This window comes from Arxiozyma heterogenica (assembly GCF_036370985.1).
Source record: "Arxiozyma heterogenica strain weizmannii chromosome Unknown scaffold_7, whole genome shotgun sequence".
In the NCBI taxonomy this organism is placed as follows: Eukaryota; Fungi; Ascomycota; class Saccharomycetes; order Saccharomycetales; family Saccharomycetaceae; genus Arxiozyma; species Arxiozyma heterogenica.
Genome location: NW_027042660.1, coordinates 374,450 through 394,837, shown reverse-complemented (window position 1 = coordinate 394,837; position 20,388 = coordinate 374,450). Strand labels below are relative to the sequence as shown.

At 31.4% G+C, this 20,388-nt stretch overlaps 10 protein-coding genes across 10 annotated transcripts; 5 read left to right on the top strand and 5 right to left on the bottom strand.

Moving 5' to 3' along the window:
- Positions 1–101: 101 nt before the first annotated feature.
- MGP12 (Mgp12p) lies at positions 102–464 on the bottom strand (the record flags this gene model as incomplete). The annotated part of the gene is made up of 1 exon (XM_064861310.1): positions 102–464. The coding sequence occupies one exon, from the start codon at positions 462–464 to the stop codon at positions 102–104; it is 363 nt and encodes a 120-aa protein (XP_064716987.1).
- A 387-nt stretch (positions 465–851) lies between these two features.
- Positions 852–1,739, top strand: INM2 (inositol monophosphate 1-phosphatase INM2; the record flags this gene model as incomplete). Its single annotated transcript, XM_064861309.1, has 1 exon — positions 852–1,739. The coding sequence occupies one exon, from the start codon at positions 852–854 to the stop codon at positions 1,737–1,739; it is 888 nt and encodes a 295-aa protein (XP_064716986.1).
- Positions 1,740–2,132: 393 nt separating this feature from the next.
- On the top strand, positions 2,133–3,050 carry NSE3 (Smc5-Smc6 complex subunit NSE3; the record flags this gene model as incomplete). The annotated part of the gene is made up of 1 exon (XM_064861308.1): positions 2,133–3,050. One exon carries the CDS (start codon positions 2,133–2,135, stop codon positions 3,048–3,050), a length of 918 nt encoding a protein of 305 aa, XP_064716985.1.
- A 432-nt stretch (positions 3,051–3,482) lies between these two features.
- Positions 3,483–4,019, bottom strand: PWA37_004835 (uncharacterized protein; the record flags this gene model as incomplete). Its single annotated transcript, XM_064861307.1, has 1 exon — positions 3,483–4,019. One exon carries the CDS (start codon positions 4,017–4,019, stop codon positions 3,483–3,485), a length of 537 nt encoding a protein of 178 aa, XP_064716984.1.
- Positions 4,020–5,783: 1,764 nt separating this feature from the next.
- PWA37_004834 (NADPH cytochrome P450 oxidoreductase family protein) lies at positions 5,784–7,793 on the top strand (the record flags this gene model as incomplete). The annotated part of the gene is made up of 1 exon (XM_064861306.1): positions 5,784–7,793. The coding sequence occupies one exon, from the start codon at positions 5,784–5,786 to the stop codon at positions 7,791–7,793; it is 2,010 nt and encodes a 669-aa protein (XP_064716983.1).
- A 247-nt stretch (positions 7,794–8,040) lies between these two features.
- On the bottom strand, positions 8,041–9,057 carry RNH202 (Rnh202p; the record flags this gene model as incomplete). Its single annotated transcript, XM_064861305.1, has 1 exon — positions 8,041–9,057. One exon carries the CDS (start codon positions 9,055–9,057, stop codon positions 8,041–8,043), a length of 1,017 nt encoding a protein of 338 aa, XP_064716982.1.
- Positions 9,058–9,859: 802 nt separating this feature from the next.
- APE2 (metallo-aminopeptidase) lies at positions 9,860–12,442 on the bottom strand (the record flags this gene model as incomplete). Its single annotated transcript, XM_064861304.1, has 1 exon — positions 9,860–12,442. The coding sequence occupies one exon, from the start codon at positions 12,440–12,442 to the stop codon at positions 9,860–9,862; it is 2,583 nt and encodes an 860-aa protein (XP_064716981.1).
- Positions 12,443–13,997: 1,555 nt separating this feature from the next.
- Positions 13,998–14,711, top strand: RCN1 (Rcn1p; the record flags this gene model as incomplete). The annotated part of the gene is made up of 1 exon (XM_064861303.1): positions 13,998–14,711. One exon carries the CDS (start codon positions 13,998–14,000, stop codon positions 14,709–14,711), a length of 714 nt encoding a protein of 237 aa, XP_064716980.1.
- A 1,560-nt stretch (positions 14,712–16,271) lies between these two features.
- On the top strand, positions 16,272–17,185 carry PWA37_004830 (uncharacterized protein; the record flags this gene model as incomplete). Its single annotated transcript, XM_064861302.1, has 2 exons — positions 16,272–16,274; positions 16,940–17,185. 2 exons carry the CDS (start codon positions 16,272–16,274, stop codon positions 17,183–17,185), a joined length of 249 nt encoding a protein of 82 aa, XP_064716979.1.
- A 573-nt stretch (positions 17,186–17,758) lies between these two features.
- RSM22 (tRNA methyltransferase RSM22) lies at positions 17,759–19,291 on the bottom strand (the record flags this gene model as incomplete). The annotated part of the gene is made up of 1 exon (XM_064861301.1): positions 17,759–19,291. The coding sequence occupies one exon, from the start codon at positions 19,289–19,291 to the stop codon at positions 17,759–17,761; it is 1,533 nt and encodes a 510-aa protein (XP_064716978.1).
- Between the last annotated feature and the right edge of the window lie 1,097 nt (positions 19,292–20,388).

Below are 20,388 nucleotides of genomic sequence, written 5' to 3'. Positions count from 1 at the left end.
GAGATTTGTTGATACATTTTGAAAATAAATATATACATATAAATTTAAATTGCTACAGATATAATCTTTTGCTTTTTTTCGTTTCGAAACTAACATCAATTTTACCTTTTAAAATGTTTTAATGTTTCGATTAGTTCGTCTTCTTTAAAAAAATGCATTATCTTAATCAATGAATTGGGTTCATTGTCATTTTCGATATGTAAAACTGGAATATCAAAACAATATCTATCCCACCAATGCTTATATTTATTGATATTAATTATTTTCATAGCTATTCCTGCTTTAGAAAACTCTTCATTTTCGTTTAAAACATCATCAATGACTTCCTTAGCATTATCACATAACCCACAACTTGGTTTCCCAAAAAAGGTAAGTTTTAGATGAGAATAGTTCCCATTCCATAAAATATTCGAGCTACAAAATTGTCGCCTTAAAGGATATATCTTTAAAATAGACTTTAGCATTTTTTCCCAATATATGTAAAGTCCTAAACACACCTGTAAGCGGTAATTAGTGAATCTGTTATAATCTCTTTAGTATATAGATATAAATTTTACTTACTTACCATTTTAAGAGCCCATGACAAAAGATATGGTTCATTAAAAAAACAATTCTGGCCCATTCTTCTATATTTTAAGTGGAATAACTAATCCTTTAGAAATAATCGTTTTTTAATGAGAATAAAAAAAAATAAAAAGGGTTTTGGATTTCCCCCCATACTCAACAAGTTGAAAGGGAATATTTAATATTAACAGTTATAATCAAACCAAGATATCAACCATTCCAACGGTATCCATTTCACATATTATTATAAAACATCTTTTTGACTAACAATCAAAAAAGCATTAGTAATGTCATTTACTAATAATGAATTAAAAGAAATCGAAATTTTTGTTGTAAATTTGTTAAGGGATAAGGTCGGTCCAATAATCAAATCTGAAACAGGGATCACATCCCAACAATATATTGATAAGACCAATGCAGTAGATTTAGTTACAAAATACGATAAACAAGTGGAGGCAATTATAAAAGACACAATCAAGGACAAATTTGGTGATAAATTTAATTTCATTGGAGAAGAGGAATATATCCCAGGTAAAACTAAAATCTCAAATAATCCTACATTTATTTTAGATCCAATTGATGGTACTACAAATTTTATCCATGGTTTTCCTTATAGTTGTTGCTCTTTAGGACTAGCTATCGACGGTCACCCTGTTGTTGGTGTGGTTTACAATCCACATTTAAATCAATTATTTCATGCATCAAGAGGGAATGGTGCCTTTTTGAATAACCAAAGGATCAATGCTACAAGCAGACGTTTAACATTACAAAAATCGTTAATAGGTCTTGAAGCAGGGTCCGAAAGAAGTACGGAACCTGATAGTAACTTTAACAAGAAAATGACCACTTACAAAAATCTGTTAAGTGAAGATGGTGGTTTTATCCACGGATATAGATCCTTTGGAAGTGCAGCAATGAATATATGCCATACGGCCATTGGTGTTCTTGACGCATACTGGGAAGGTGGATGTTGGGCATGGGATGTCTGTGCAGGTTGGTGTATACTAGAGGAAACTGGTGGGAGAATTGTCGGTGGTAATCCTGGTGAATGGGATGTTCCTATTAATGGACGTTGCTATTTGGCTATTCGTGGAGGATGTGGTAAAAATGAACAAGATAAGTTTACTAAAGATTTCTGGGACCAAGTTGATGGAAAACTACAGTATTCTGAATGATTATTTACGAAAAGCAGATACAATTATTAAAGTGCAATTATTTAGCTATCTTTTCTCACTATTTATTTCTTTTTTTCTTCCCTTCTTTGTAATGTGGCCTACTGTAGTTTATTGATATTTTTTAATTATCTCTTTCTATTTCAACAAAAAAATAAAAAAAAGTTTCAAACTTCTTGTAAAAAAGAAATAGTGACACGTATAAGTATTTGTTTTTAAATAATCACAACAAAAAAAACAATTTCAAAAACGCACACCCAACAGTTACATAAGTTCATTAACAAGTATGCAATATGTTAAGATACATAGCGAACAGAATCATCCATATATTCACGCACATATATGTGTAGATAATTCCACAGATAAATTATTTTGATTCAGCCTATATATACATATATGCAAACAGAGAACATGTCAGATACAGAAGTATCCTTTCAACCAGAGACGCCTACAGTTGATATTTATGGGAACTCTAAACTTGTCATTGTGGCACGTTCTGCAGTTCGTTTCTTATTATCGCAAGCAGAATCATCTAACAACGTCATTACAAAAACTAGATTACAAAATGTGATCAAAGAAGTGTCACGTAAAGAGAATTGTCCTAGATACACTTTCAAACAAGTATATGAAGTCATTAATTTTATTTTAATGGATATCTTCGGGTACACATTACACGCATTGCCACCAAAGCCAAATTTTCAAAAAAATAATAAATCAAATGGATCCACTGAGGACAAAACAGGATATAAAGCAGACCATTTTATTTTATTGAATAAATTACCTCATGCACCCACTTTTAATGAATTTAAATTGTTACAAAACATTCGTATTTATGATGAAACTATTATCGATGAAGAATATATGGGGAATGATATGTCATTACCAAGTAATAATACATTAGAGAATAAATTGAGCGTTAATCAAGATACGGTAATGCATGGATTAATAGGTGTTACATTGACCATTATCCTTTTTTCAAAGAATAATATTTTACATCAAGAATTAATGAATAGATTGAATACTTTTGGAGTTCCAACTGATGGCACCAGGATCCCTATATTAAATTGGACCATAGATGAATTTTTGAAGATGCTAGAAAAAAGAGAGTATATAGTAAAGTTAGAAGAAAAATCAGATCTCGAAGAAGAGAGTATACTTTATCGTATCGGCAGAAGAACACAAGCAGAATTCACGTTGGAAAATTTAACGGCAATGGTCAGGGAAATTACTGGTTTAGATTCTCAACAAGCACCCTCATTAATGGATGATATTAAATTAACTATAGGGGACGCGTATGATTTTAGAATCCAATAAAAGGATCTATTACAATATTCTTCTAAAAATAATAAAAACAAAAACAAAAAATCAACAATCACTAATGATGAAAGTTTTTGAACAAATAAAGGCTTTCTTTATCAGACATTTTGATTTATTTGAAAAATATGAATCTACATAGGACTCTATCTAAACTATTTGTTAAAAGTGTAACTTTCTAAAAATTGAAATATTTGTCCCCCTGTTCAGGTGCTTCATTCCTTTTAATGAGTTTCATTATCCCCCTCTTCCCAAGTTCGTTATAGAATTAGGTTCAATTGCATGTGTATGATGTCCCACCTAGTATATTCCTATTCACAAAGTTTTTTTTCTTTTCTTTTTTCCTTTTTTTTTTTTTAAACAAAAAAGAAAACAACAAAATGTAAAAGAAAATCTTTTAAATGGGTAATCGTTTTTTTATTTAAACTGTTGTTAACTAATAACTAGGCGATTCTCTTTGTTATAATCTTCAGCTACTTTTAATAACTCCTTTCTTTGAAAAAGATTTATATAGTTTAGAAGATTCTCTGTTGAAAAGTCATTTATTTTGTGAAATCCGACAAAATGATATCTAACATTTTTTCGTGTGACACCAAGACTTTCTCTCGACGATTTTGTCTCATAATGGTATGAACAATATTTATTATCTTTCTCCGAATAATATTGACAATAGAATCTGCATGGATCAGAATTGAAGCGAGCCAACATGCTAAGTACATCCCTTGGACGATACTGCTTTTTGTCTTTAAACAACACTAATTGCAGATATATTTGAGGCAGACCTTTTTTATAAGTAGCAAAATCAACTTGATTTGGGTGTTCTCTATTTAGATTGATCAATTTTTCAGAATCCTTTTGCGGGATTATTCTAATAAATCTATGGTTTTTAGACTGATATTTTGTAATTTTCTTAGATGATTTTTGGTTTATGAAATCTTCTTGTAACACATTGTTGAAAATGGATTTCATGATTTAGAAAGTGTTTTTATCTTTATACATAAAGTATACTGTTCTGTCATTAGATAATAGTTAATGACGCCATTGTACGATAATGCTAACTTTGAAACTTCAGCAGGACAAAAAATAATAAAAAAAAAGGGAGGGGGGGTAAAAAAAGGAAGGATTGTGGCTGACAAAAATGACAGATTCTCTTAAAAATGCTTACAATGTATATATATATATAGAATGTTAATGCTAGCGTTTTCATAAAATAAGTTGGAATTTCTCTTTTTTATTTTCTTGAAAATACATACAAAAAACGAGAGATCAGCGAAGCCTCTATTCTGTGAGACACAGTGTTCTTTACATCAAGAAGAAATTTATTTTTTTTTTTCCTTCTTTTTGTTGCAAGTTTTTGTTTTGTTTTGTTTTTATTATTATCACTATTATCTTTTTCAATTTTCGTAAATCGGATGTCTAGAGTTAACTTTCTAAGGTTTTATTCTGTTTACAAAAGAATTACCCCTACATATGCTGGAATAAAGATTAAAAATTGAAGCTCACCGTAAATATTAGAACCTAACAATAATTCTATTGGAAAAGCACGAAGTTACATTGCAAGAAATACGTATACCAAGTTTCCTTTCCTTTCCTTTCCTTTCCTTTCCTTTCCTTTCTTTTCCTTTCTTTTCCTTTCTTTTCTTCTCTTTACTTCTACCGATCTACATTAGATCTGTTTTCCAAAAAATGTTTCTTGAAAACAGCCATCGAGATAAAGCAGCTCCTAATCAATGATTAATCCAAGGGGAAACTCTTCAATCAACTTGTAAAAATAAATGTTGAACCACACAGCTGCACTGGACAAAAAAAGAGGGCTTTTCTCAACACAAAATAAGGAAATAAGAAAATAGGAAAATTAAAAAAAAAAAGGGTTCAGTTCTATAAAAGAAAAAAAAATAAAAAACCCTTTTGATTCAAAATCTTAGGGGTGTAGAGATTTCTGGCATGACGCGACAGAAAAAAAACTTGTTTTATTTCTTTTTTCTTTTGTACTTTTTAAATTCTATTTCAAAGGAAACACAACAAGGGAAAAAAACAATAGAACACAATAGACCTTTCGTTCCCGTTCTCTTGTATTTTTCTCTTCGAGAGACCAAACTGGTTTATTTTCTTAAACGAATAATTAAAGATATTATTTTGTCAAGAAGATAAAGAACATAAAACCACGAAATTTGAAAAAAACAAACAATCTGCTTATTTTTTTTTTTTTTCAAGAAAAATTTAAATGCATTATTATTCTGGAGAAAAGACCATTAGAGTCGGAGTAAAACTGGCACTTGTGAACTTCATTCAATTAGAAGAGAATTCCCACTTCTTCTATTTTTCTATTTTTAAACGAAAAGTAAGACACCTTTTATTATTAACGTTTGTCATTGGCAAGTATCTTTCTCAATTTCAATTTTGATATAAATCTAAATGAACCTTTAACCAACCTTTTAGCTGTCAATTAATAGAACTTCCCAGTCTTTTTACACTTTTTTCCTCTTTCTTTTGCATTTTTCTCTGCTGACTTGAAATTTTTAAGCCATTCACTTTGATTCTTGCGGAAAAAAGAAGAACCACAAGAACAACAACAGTAGAGATAGTTTATAAAACTGTTAAAAAAAACCTTTTTATTTTTTTTCTTCTTTAAGATATATATATATACATATATATTCAGGTATCCGTATCTTAATCTGTTTTATATAAACACAAAGGCACACATCTATGTTTTGTTGTCACTAAGTCAAAAAAATGAATTCTACCGATTTAATGATTTTGGCCGTAATTCTTCTGGCTGTTCTTATCTACGTCAAATTAGATACATTAAAGGAATTGTTTAGCTCCAATGATAGTGACATATCTGTCGCAAATGGTGGGTCAAATGATATTGTACAACTAATGCGCGATAACGACAAAAACTATTTGGTTCTGTTCGCATCCCAGACTGGTACTGCAGAAGATTATGCTAAAAGATTCGCTAAAGAATTAAAATCAAAATTCAATTTAAATGTTTTGTGTAAAGATGTAGAAAACACTGATTTGGAAAATCTACATGAACTGCCTTCCGATATCGTCGTCTCATTCTTCGTCTCTACCTATGGTGAAGGTGATTTCCCAGATGGTGCTGTCATGTTCGAACAATACTTGAATAGTGCCCAATTGCCTGATTTAAAATTTACCGTCTTTGGTCTTGGTAACAACACTTATGAATTCTTTAATATGGCTGCAAAGAAAACTTTGAAAATGTTGTTGGCTGCTGGCGCCACTTTAATTGGGGAACTAGGTGAAGGTGATGACGGTAAGGGTACCACTGAGGAAGATTATTTGTCTTGGAAGGAAGCTATCTTCGACTCCTTACATGAACACATTAACTTATCAGAGACTAACAATGGTTTCAAATCCTCTTTCAATTTCACTTATTTGGATTCCATTGATGATAACGCTTACCTAGGGGAATTAACTGAAGATTACTTACCTCATCATGAAGTGAAAAATGTGGCTAATATTAAACATCCATTGATCACTAAAATCACTGCATCCAAGGAACTATTCAAATCCGTTGGTAGAAACTGTATTCACACTGAATTCGATATCTCTGGTTCTAGTATCAAATACGAAACCGGTGATCATGTAGCCGTTTGGCCATTTAATGCCAACGAAAAAGTGGAACAGTTCATGTCCACTTTTGGTTTAGATCCAAAGAAAATCTTCAATATGACTCCATCAGATTCAACTATGAAAGCTCCATTCCCATGTCCAACTACCATCGAAACTGCTGTTAGATATTATTTGGAAATCACAGGTCCTGTTTCTAGAGAAACTCTTTCTGTACTATCCGAATTCGCCCCAAATAATATTAAACAATACGTTATCAACTTATCCAAGGATAAAGAAGGGTTTGCAAAGGAAATCACCGCTAAGAAATTCAACCTAGCTGATGCGTTACTATTTCTATCTCAAGGTGAACCATGGTCCCAAGTCCCTTGGGAATGTCTAGTTGAAACCCTTCCAATTATTACCCCACGTTATTACTCCATCTCCTCTTCGTCTAATGCTGATCCAACAAAGATTCACGTTACCTCAATCGTGGAAAACTCTCCAAATGATTTGACTGGGTCACCAACTTTAGGTGTCACCACTAATTTATTAAGAAACGTTTCCTTACACATGAATTCCCCAGAATCTACCAAAATCCTGCCTGTTCAATATGATATTATGGGTCCACGTAACTTATATGGTGGAAATAGTTTACCAATCCATGTTCGTCACTCTGCTTTCAAATTACCTACAGACATCTCGGTTCCTGTAATCTTAATTGGTCCAGGTACAGGTGTTGCTCCATTCCGTGGTTTCGTAAGAGATAGAGTTCACTCAGTTACTTCTGGTGAAAATGCCAATATGGGTAAGATAATGTTGTTCTATGGTTGTAGAGATGAAAATGATTACTTGTATGAAGAAGAATGGCCTCAATACTCCACTCAATTAGATGGTAAATTCGAAATGATTGTTGCTTTCTCTCGTATCTCTGATAAAAAATGCTATGTTCAACATAAATTGAAAGAACGTCAAAATGATGTCTTAGCTCTTTTAAACCAAGGTGCAAATGTTTATGTTTGTGGTGATGCCGCAAGAATGGCTAAGGATGTTCAACATGCCATCTGTGAAATGATCGCTCAAGATAAAGGTGTTTCAATTGAAGATGCTTCTGAAATAGTCAAGGCTATGAAGGTTAATGGTAAATATCAAGAAGACGTCTGGTGAAATAATTATCTTGTCTGATTTATTTTTTAGTTATAATCTTTTGATTCCTACTTTATTTTTTTTTTTTCTATCATTTTTTTTGCATTATATACATATATCTTATATTTTCTCTCTCACGCCATTAAATATTAATATATACATTGATAAAAGTACTTTAAAATATGATATTTAATTTGTTTAAAGCTTTCAATCCTTAGAGTTTGTCTTCTTCTTCTTCCTCTTCTTTTTTAAGATGTTTATCTACTCTCTAGCTATCTGCTTTCTTTTGTAATTTAAAAAACCCATCAATCGCGCCTTTACCAACACTAACTTTTTTCTTGTTAACGAGTGTATTCTTCTTAACTACTTTAACCGATTTTTTCTTAATTATATCACTGCTCTTTTGTATCCCAACATTTATAGCACTTTCTGTTAGTGCAGCACGATCAATTGATACTTGAATACTATTTTTCTTAAACTCATTATACTTTTGAACAAATCCTTCTATCTTGGGTGATTTAAGTAAAATCTTATATGCATCAAACGGTATCAAAGATATTAACAAATTACAAGCCATAATATATTTAAGACAATTTTGAATATCTTCTGGATATTCCAACGATAAAGGTAAACTTTGTGGAAAATTATCTACGATTTTCTCCACTTTATCTAATAAAAACTCCGTTATTGTTTCTCCAGTAACCTTATAGTATCTATCACCACCTTCTTCAGTACATTGAGCAACTCTATTAAGCGCATCTTCTAACAAAATCATCGGAATCAAACTCCAATTCGTGTCGTGTGTATCCACTAAGGAGTCATGTATATCTCTAACAGTTAAAAACCTATTGTCCATCTTTTTAGACAATTTTTTAGAATCAGGAAAACTCCTTGTAACATATTCTTCCTCGGTATTTGAAATACTCTCTTTGTAAAAGACAGAAATTAAGCTAAATGCCAAATCATATAATGTGCTGATTTGAAACACACTACTAGAAATAATCTCTCCATCAGACCTATCTGCTTCATTTATCAAAAATGCTGATTTGATAGGCTCACCATTATCATTGTAATGATATTTCTCAGAGGCCAAATTCTCAATTTCTTTATATTTACAACTTTTACTAAATGAATAATCCTGAATTTGATACAATCGCTCGTTATGTAAAAATAAACTTAACTGTAACTTACTTGTATTGTTTGATGGGACTGGGAATTTAAATATTTCGATTTTGTCTGGTAAATCACCATCATTAGGTAAAAAAATGAACTTTTTATACGTCATTTTGTTTATTGATTAATGGATTTGTAAATTAAATTAATGACGAACAGTAGCAGTTACTGACTCCGACCAATAGGAAATAAACTAGCGGTTATAATTTGTTTCTATGGCTTCAAGTTGCAAAAGTTTCTCAAAGTTTTTTTCTTTCAAAGATTTGTTTTGAGCTGTATGTACGCTATCATTTTCGATGATTTCAAAGAATATTCTACTAATGTCTAAAATTAAATTTATCAAGAGAAAAAAAGATGGATAAACGCGAAAAACTTTAGGTGATACAAAGTTGTATATGCAACTAAAACGATAAAGTAGCTTCATCTATTGAAGATAGAAAAGACAAACATACTTAGTTAGAAGAATGTAGCTAGGTCTTATTTAAGGTTAGATTTTAGTCTCTTCCTGTGATGAAGTCTGATATAATACCAACTTTCCCTCTGCAAGATTTAACTAATATTTCTTTAACTAAGTACAACTCTGCTACAAGAGTCTGATATATCAGAACGAGTATTAGTTCCCCAAAAGAAAGAATACTACCAACATCAATACTACAAAACTCAGCTTTTTCTCAATGAATTATTTCAATAAAAGGGTGACTGGTAGACCCACAAATAAAACTTACTAACAATACTTACCATTTTAAGGGTACATTCAATTTTAAGAAGAAAGGAAAAATCATAAAAGCATAAAAGAATAAACATATATTGAACTTACTTACATGAATACAGTATATTTAACTAGCTTTAAAAAAAACAGTAATAATTTTTTTTTCGAAATAACATCAAAGTATACCTATGTAAGCATTCCTGAACTAATCTTTGTAGTAGCCATGCTCTTTTAAATAAGTAATAACAACGTCACGATCTTTGTTGACCCATTGTGCCTTAGATGTAATAGTGTCTAAGGATTGGGCTAAACTTTGGTCAAAACCCTTAGTAGATCTGTTGTCAAAAAATTGTTTAATTTCTTTCTTGGCATCAAGACTAGTAAAACCAGATGTGGCGAGCATGACGACGGAACCCAACATAGACAAACCTGGTGGTAATCTCTTTGATAATTCATCCCAATTTTTTTGAGTCCAGTTCCATAGGGCTTCTACACCCTCTTTATGTGTTCTCATACCTTGCATAGGAATGTAAATATCTTGGTTTAAGACTGTACCGTCAAATAAATAACCTAAAGTTCTCTCCAATAATTCCGGTTCCTTAAATCTACCTAATGTTCTTAAAGCTGCCAATTTTTCATCTGTGGAAACTGGGTTCTTGTATAACGAATAAATTTTCTCATAATTTTCCTTCCCACCAATTCTAGCAACTGTGTTAAATACAACGGGTTTAATTAAAGCTGGAATAGCATTCTTATCACCAGCTGCATACTTTTCAAACATTTCAATTGCAGCTTTTTCCACTTGTTGTTCTCTAGCAGCACAAGCAGCACCAAATAATGTCACTTTCAATCTCTTAGTGGCAAAATCCTCATTTTTAGAGAAATCCCAGCCCATTTCATTCATTTTTTTGGTAACCAAATCTCTAACAAATGCATTGATACCTTCTGTAACATTTTGTGGTTCAAAGATCCAGGTCGTCTTAAACGAAGAAATGCTATTCAAAATCTGTTCCCATACAACAAACGATTTCTCATCTCTCCAACTAGATACAAGTTCCAAGAAATTAACAGTAGAAGTGTAGCCTGATGTAGATAAGGCCTTCACATCAGCCACAAGGCCAGTACGATCTTCAACAGATAACAGATTCGCTTGTTGCCCTAATTTTTTCCATCTTTCATCAGAATATGAAGTGATATAAATGCCAGATTGATCACCATTAACCTTAAAGAAATCTACATCATCTAATTTAACTGTCATAGATCTTTCCTTCAATTCTAAAGATGAGTCAACACCATTTTTAGATTTCAAAGCTAAAAAGACTGGATATAAAGTTTCATCTTCTTCTGGCTTTACATCACCAGTAGAGAAATAACGATTCTGGGTAAAAGTAATTTCATTACCCTCTTCTTTAACAGTGATAACAGGGAATCCAACTTTCTTGGTCCAAATATTCATAACTTCAGTAACATTTTTACCAGATGCAGCAGTTAGAGCATCCCATAAGTCTTCAGTCTTAGCATTACCATATTTAAACTTTTCCAAATATTGTGAAACACCTTTGATAAAAACATCTTCACCTAACCATTTAGAAATCATTCTTAATAAAGAAGCACCTTTTGAATAAGAAATAGCATCAAAAATTTGGTTAATTTCATCGGCTCTTTTCACAGGAACTTCAATTGGATGAGATGATCTTAATGCATCTAAAGATAAAGCATGTTGCAAAGTGTCTGTAACATATTGTTCCCAGACTTTCCATTCAGATTCGAACTCATTACATGAATACCAAGACATCCAAGTGGCAAAACCTTCATTTAACCATAAACCTTCCCACCAATCCATGGTAACCAAGTTACCAAACCATTGATGAGCCAATTCATGTTGCACAACTTCAGCGACTCTTTGAATACGATCCAATGTAGAATTTTCTTTATCCAGTAATAAATCTACAACACGATATGTCACAAGCCCCCAATTTTCCATTGCACCTGCAGAAAATTCAGGGACAGCAACATTATCCATTTTAGGTAGTGGGTATTTGATACCAAATGATTGTTCAAAGAAAGCCAATGTTTTAGCGGTTAAATCAGCAGCAAATTGACCTAGATGCTCTTCACCTGGGGCAGCATATACTCTAACCGGGATACGGAACTCATTATTTTCTACATATTTTAATTCGGCCACAATGAAGGCTACAAGATAGGTAGACATGCTTGGAGTTGGATTAAAAGTGGTATATTTCTTACCATTTTCAATAATTTCTTTATTGACATCCATATTAGATAAATGAGTCAATTCAGGGGAAGAAATCAGTGTAATAGTAAAAGTGGCTTTCAAATTTGGTTCATCAAAACATGGGAATGCACGTCTTGCATCAGTAGGTTCCATTTGTGTAGTGGCCATATATTTTGTCTTGCCGGTAGCTTTGTCTTCATATTTTGCACGATAAAACCCTGCCATGTTATCATTCAAAATACCGGTGAATTTGATGGTCAATTTAATATGATCCGTGTCTCTGGCTTCATTTTTAACAGTACCTTGCGGAAAATTTAGAGCAGTTACTTGAGATTCCTTATCAGTTTTTATACTAGATGCATCTACACCATTAATAGAAGCCGAATGGAATTCGATGTCCACAGAGTTTACGCTAATTGTATCTATTGAAGTGTCATTAACCTTCAAATCAATGGTGGTAATACCCTCGAATTTAAAGGTTTCAAAATTAGGCTCCATCTGCAAATCATAATGCAATGGGGTAACATTCCTTGGTAAAATTTCACGATCCATAATTGCTCTATGAAGAAAAGTTTCAAGAAGAAAAAAAAGTAGAATAAAATAAATATCTTATTCTATTTTATTTTACCTTTTTACTTTTATGATGAATATATCGATTAAAATAGAATTGATTGTTAGTTTCAAAAAAGTTTCAATTTCTACAAAAAGACAAACGTAAGACAATAATTAAACAGCTTGCAAAAGGATATACGAATAGACATACCTATATGTCTATATATATAATCTATTCGTCTGTTATCAATCAATTAATCAGTAATAGATAAAAATCAAGGGACTAACACACACACAAAAAAAAGGAAAGTTGCAACAGCAAAGGGACAAATTAGTCACGTGAAAATCATGTGACCTGGTCCAACTAGTTCTCAATCACTGACTGATATTTCTCTCTAAAGAGAGATATTGTAGATAGATAAGTAGATAGATGTATTGAGACCAACGTGTATCGTATCATACAGACACAAATATATCTCTGTTTCTGTTCGACCCCATTTCTTTCTTACCTTTTCTTTTTTGTCTTTTTGTGGATAGAAAATGCTATTAATGTTACACGTCAAATATTGTCAAAAAAAAAAAAATTATATACATACTTTAATTTTTGAGGATTTCTGCTACATTTAAAACAGGAGAGGTTAGTTGTGGTTATCAAGGTTCTAACTCTATTAGAGGCAATACTTGAATAAAACAAACTTTTTCTTTTCATTAATTCTGAACAATGCTTATTATTCAAATATACTAGAGATGACCATTGAGATATATTTCTTATTTGTAATTTTCTTTGTCCTAAAAAAATTAATGTTGTTGGAACACATTGTAGTACCATATTTAGTCTATGGAATATTTTTGATGCAACCTGCAAGGCTGCAGTTCCCCTCTTAGGCCCTATTAATTTCATCATCGTGCCCCTAGTAGTGTACTTATCTTACTTATTTATTCCACCTACTGTGTATATGTTATCCCAAATACTAATGGAAAATAATATCGTACAAATAAATGAAGGAGGGTCAGTAACAATATATTCCACATATTAAACATATCTACACATATTGAACCCTACTCGTATCTAATCTATATCATATACTCTCAATTATGACATATATACAAATATCACTCTGGTGTAAACAAAAATGGCTTAGCTCGGACTTCGAGCTTTAAGATTAAAAAACGAAAAATTAAGAGGAATACAAAAAAAAAAATACTAGAAACTTAAATATAACTTGACAACTTGCCTTTTACTTGACAGACATACCTGGAACGTACAGTTACAAATATATACACATGGAAACTAAGGCAGGGTATCAACAACAAAGAAAAGGATAAACAACAAGAAAAAAAGTAATTGAAAGAATTGTTTTATGTATATATATATATTTTGCTACGGCTTTTATTTTTATATATATTTTTGAAGATCTATCAATAAGAAACTATTACAAAAACTTATTATTTTCATCCTTTGCTTTCTCCTCTCTATTAATTGCTATCATTGTGCTTGAACTTTGATTTTCAAGTTAAAAACAATATATTTAAGTGAAAGAGTTTCAAAAATAATATGACGACTGATACGATTATAGTGACATCGAATCAAAAAAACTTCGATGTCACTAAACCTAATATTGTGAAAATTTTACAAAAATGGCTAGGTTCCACAATCCTACTAAATTATAAAATTTTACCTGATAATCCAATTGAATTGATCATATTAAGAAAATTTAAAAGAATCTTAATCATATCTCCAGATGTGGACATTTCAAGTTATGTATTCACATTGTTTCAAACTGAAATCAAGCAAAACAATAACAATCCCATTTTGAAAGACTTGCAATTTAGTTATTCTTTAACCAATACACATGGAATAAAATTTGATCCAGATAATCCTAATAATAGCATAAATCAAGACCAAAAAGAATATCTTAAATTACCGCCCTCTGATAAATTATTTTTAATTAGTCCTCCAAGTTCTCCCCCACCTGAATTTGATTATTCAAGATGTGAAGAAGTGCCTCAACTTACCCCTAACGCCCTTCACATTAAGGATCACTCAAACTCTACAATATTACATGAGCTTGAAAGTACATCGATCTCCTCAAAACCTAAGATTTACACTTTACTTACAAGCGACGTTGCCAATATCGTTATTAATCAGTGCGAAAATATAGGAAATAACGATAATACATATTCTACTATTCACCATATAAAAACAGCCGTACCCCCAAGATCCATATTTGATACGGACGAAGAGATTGCCAGTGGTGAGGATACTTGAATATAATTTTTACATATTCTCTTAACACAAAACAAGTTACTACTAATCTAAAAATTTTAATTCTTTTATCTACTTGAGCCAACAAAGTCCTATAAACGGTGTAAAAGTTACATTATGTATTGTCATATTAAAATACTTGTAGTTTAAATCGTATTTTATTATAAAATATAGTTTGATCTTTACAAGTCAAAGTTTTCTTACCTACTCTTGTTTTTTTTTTTTTTTTTTTTTAAATTTACTTTAAATATAAGTATTCTTATGGTAATAAAATTCATCTTTTTATAAGTGGAATCAGCAAATTTAGTGGAAAGATTATCTGAAGAAAACAGTTCTCTTCAAATTGCAGCATACTAAAATATACATGTATACATGCTACCAAACTATGTATACCTATATGTACTCGTCATATGCTTCAATTTACAAAGGATTGTAATACATTTTTTAACAGAATAATATATTTTTTACTTAACGATATTTTTATACTCTAATAAAGTTAATTGTCAAAGGAAAACTTCCAACCTCAAGGCTTTCTATATATGAAAATGTAAATCAAACTTTATTATGACAATGGTATAATTTACTCATTAATATGCACCATTGTTCTCCCCCTACTGTAAAATCGCCTCTGAATATTTCAAACTTTTTGTAATTATCTGTAAGGAAAACTTGTACTTGTTCAACACAAAGATATGCCGAAATCTGCAGGTTCGAACTCTTTGTCTCCTTCAATTGAAAAAAAACATAAAGTGTCAGTCGATCCTTCTTACAATTTCTATATACAACAGTATTTATTATAACTACTTACCAATTACAATATTTTTCTTCGTCAATACTAAACGTAATTAGCTAATTCTCCCGGTGTGGCTTTTCTCTTTCAGCACACCTACTAAAAGTAATATTTTTTTTGCCCTAATTGTGACTGTTCACAAGAAAAAAAATTTTAGAATATCTAATATTACACCCATACATTTTTGTACGCTTTTTCTTATATCCCAAATAGGCAAATAGAACAATTTTAATTCTTTTTTGCATCCATAAATTTTGTTCCTTTCTGTATTTTTTATTTCTCATCTGTTTTTGTTTCTCGTTTTCCTATTTTCTCCCCCGTCTGGTGGAGGGGTCCCCTGTTTATTCCTACGCAGTTCATTTCTTATAGTTTCAGTAGACCAATATTCCACCCGTTTAATCTCTGTTTGATTAGGTGGGTAATATGATATGGTCTCCACTTAAAGTCCATGAGACTTGGACAGAAGACACACTGAGACATTTACAGAAGCTAGTTTCTTGGTAAGTTTTGTCGTTCTATGTTGATGGTAGAGGTAGGAGGAATGCCACGGACGAGATAACCTAACAGTTGCAATGACTTGCGTAGCTTCACAGAGGCCGTGTATGTGTGTGAGTGTGTGGTAAAAGTAGTTGTTTAGTTTGCTATTACAGTATATGTGGTAATAGTATGTCCGTTCTAATGTATAGTTACTTAAAGGAGAATCTTGCTTGCCATTAGCTAAAATATACCTTCGTAGCATAAGAGCCAACACATAAAGAGCATAAATATACAGGATGGTATGTACAATAATGATAAAATCAGAGAGCTAATAAAAAAATGACAATGAACAGGAGTAAATTGCAATGTTCAAACAGGATTATGTAGTAACAGTAATGAAAACCATAGTAACAAGAACCATATAAATCCAAAGCAAAACTTCAATACAGATTAAGAGACATCGAATACATGAAGAATAAAGTGCTTGCTTATGTAAAATGATATCAATGAGTAAGATAGACTAAGATGTTGAATATTATGACTCTATATATTATTTTTTCAAAAATATAGTCGAGAGTGGTTGGTGGATAATAAGATACATGCTAATATTGTAGAATAATAATTGGCTAGGACGTTAGATGATAAGTAAAAGTATATCATGTTACTTCCTCATGTTTTAAGAAGAAAGTAGTCTGAAATGTATAACAGGAAAATTTACTAGTTAGCGGTAATATCTGTATATTTTCTCCTATTTGTTTTTTTTTGTTTTGAAAAAAAATTTTATGAGATACAAACTCATTAGTTATTCTAAGAAGAATCGTGGTTTACTAACAAATATATCTCACCTTTGATGCTCTGTTTTTTGTTTCTAATGCATTATTGTGGTAATTCCATACAATTTATATTGAACGTGTGTTTGCGTTTGATTGTTTTGCATATGTGTGCATATGTTTTATTAAAATAGGTTTTAGTTCAAGATTTATTACACCCAACTGCCGCCTCTGAAGCTAGAAAGCACAAGTTAAAGACCTTAGTCCAAGCTCCAAGATCTTACTTCTTAGACGTCAAATGTCCAGGTTGTTTAAACATTACTACTGTCTTCTCTCATGCTCAAACCGCAGTCACCTGTGAATCATGTGCCACTGTCTTATGTACCCCAACCGGTGGTAAGGCTAAATTATCTGAAGGTACTTCTTTCAGAAGAAAGTAAACGTGTGTATTGAAAAGAAAATAACATTCATAATGATTTCTCTTTAAATAATATATACATATTTACTACATCAACAACAATAACAATATAGAATATCACTTCTTGATTATAATCTACAAGTGTAAAGTATTGCAGCGGGAATTCGTTGTGATCTTTATATTTTTTGTAATTTTTTTTAGGTTTACTATTTTATTCATTTATATGCATGCATTTATGACTATATAAATATAATTTTGTGTCTATTTATCTCTGGTTGTATTATTCAATTATGATATAAAGACATTAGAGCATGCTCATGATATTTACAGTCATAAAATCACTGAACATTTGAAGGTATTTTTACCTTTATGTATTTTTAATTTATTTTGTATAACAACCTGTTGTATCTATACCTGTATCCATATATTTACATAGTTATATATATGTATCTTTAGTGATGAATGAATTTATTTATATTTACATGGAATATGTAAGGAAAACTAAAGAAAAAAGAAAAAGAAAGGGAAGAAGAGCAAACAGAAAAAGGAGTGTTATGATGTTAAATATCAAAAACGCGTAGTAACAATTGTAGTTTTATAACAACATTTTATAGATATTTGCTAATTCATTAATATTCTCCTTTGTAGGTTCTTTGACCTGATCCAGTTCAATTAATCTTTTCTTCAGTTCTAATCTTTTTTTACGTTCTTCAGTCTTCAAATTTTTAATACGGTCCTTTTCGAGTCCTTTCAAATGTTCAAAATCTATCCTGTTTCTTATTGGAATCTTAGTCTTTGCACCATGTGGCCATAGATCACCCCATTTTGATTTCCTTGCGTCATGGTAAATTTCCTTTGACATGGATTTAGGGATAATCCAATTTTCAACTTTCCCATCTGGAACGGTGGAAACATTTAAGATGACATGCCCCTTTTTTTTAATAGGAGGGCTGATGATTCTTGGCCAATTATCCATTTCTAACGATGGAACAGATTTACCTACGACCAAATAGGTATAATTAACCAATTCGTAGTTGTTGCCATTGGGTCTACCTTTACCTCTTAGGTTTAATAGCTTTCTTCTATCTTGATTATTCCAAGACAAAGATAGCAGCTTGCCACGTTTCAATTCAATAGAGAATTTGGGTCTTTGAACCATTTTTTCAAACGAGATAAATTTCAATTTTTTACGTAGTTGACTATCGTTTGGATCATTCAGTTTATAATAATTTAGGTTACCTAATTGTAAGGGGCATTTGTTCATATGTGAGCACGGGGCAATTATAGAGTAGTCCTGGTGGTGATCACCGCCAACACTGTTATCTTTGCCTGTCGTAGCTGTTAAAGAACTGTTCTGACGAATAATCAATTCTCTTACCCTTGCAACGGTCTCAGCACCGGTAGGTGTACCTCTTTCTACAATGACAAGATACCCACCATCATCAGATAAAAGAGACAAATAATGGTTCAATTGCGAATCTATTTCATACGGATACTTACGGGGGTCCTTTAGCATCTGGTGGTTCAAAATAATCAAATTGTATTTAAGTGAGGTGGGAACGGTTGACAATAACCTAGTCTGAACCTGCCTCTCCAATGGTTGTGCATCCAGCAACATCCTGGCTCTCCTTGACATTTCTCCACTGCTAGAGAGTATTACAGAGTCCTTTCTTTCTGCACCCCAAGATTTCTGAATGCTGTTGTCTTTATGGACACTGTTATTCAAAAGATCATTTAGTACAAGCATACCTGTAGAAGGACCATGACTGACATCAAGGATAGATTTAGGAGCAAATCCGATCAAATCAAATCTTCTTTTCAATTCATATAAAACGGAATAACAAGATGCATAATCTCTAAGGAAGAAAGCACCGATAAAGGAATCAGTCTCCAGCTGGGTTTTAACCACAGGGAACATTTCTGTTTCTTTTAATTGGATATAGAATTTTTGTATGATACGTCTTAAGTTGTTAGGTAAATGGTTAGAAATTATATTATTGTTTATTACTGTAGCTAATTGAGGACTCATTATAATCTGTCCTCTAAGAGTGTGACCTAGTAAAGTCTTTGGCAAATATTTAGACAATGACGACTGACATATTGTGCTTGTTGAAAAATGCCTTATCATTTGATAATTGTATTAATGTAATTGATATTATTAGTATTAGTAGTATTATCCAACCTTTGTATTATCAAGCACACACACACACACCAAAAAAAAAAAGAATAAAATAAACAAAAAAAGAATAGTTTACACTTTTCACATGGTTATGTTCAAATGATTTGTAATATTAAAAACTCATAAATATATAATTAAACAGAAGAGAAAGAAATAGAAAGAAACTCAAAATTTAAGTTTAATAGAAGCCACTAATGTTACAAGTTTGTTGAAAGCATTAAACTAACATTAGTAGAGTGATAGTAACAATAATCGCGGTAGTACTAGTAATGATAACGACAACATCCAAACAATCTCTTAGACTTTTTCTCGAGAATCTGCCAGTCACTAGAATGATCTTCAAAAAAATTACAATAAAACAAAATAAAAAAAAAAAAACATAAAAGCATAAAAAGCGCTAAAAAACGGAGACAGTAATAGAAACATCCATACACCACTCGCTCTCTAATAAGAAAATGAGGTGAAGGGGAGGAAAAAGAGAAAAAAAAGAGAAATCATAGAAAATGTGATGAAAAAAGAAAAGAACAATATAAACAACAAACAATAGAATCGAGAAAAAGAGAGAGAAGAGCAGTGCTATTGTGTATGTATTGTGTTTGTGTTTGTGTTTATTATTCAATATAACAATATGATAATACAATAATACAATTATACAATTACACAACTTATTACGTATACAGCTGTGATCACATAGGCAATTACCCAAAAAAAAAGAAAAAAAAGAGAACTTATTTTTGAGTACTAAAACCTAAATAAAACAATAAATGGGGCAATACTATTTACTATTACTACGAACACAAACACAAACACAAACATGTTTTATGCTATATGAAATAAAAACTTTCTGTTCTCATCTCTCATTTCTTGATCACAGCCTTTATAATTCAAGAAGATTTGTCAAGAGACTTCTCACACAAATTTGGGCGGCTAACAGAGGCACCCTTAATTTTTTTTTATTTATTTTCTTCATTTATTTATTTCTCTTTAGAAACTGGGTATCACATCATTTACTACGAAAGACGACAACATGTGCAAATAGTGGAGAA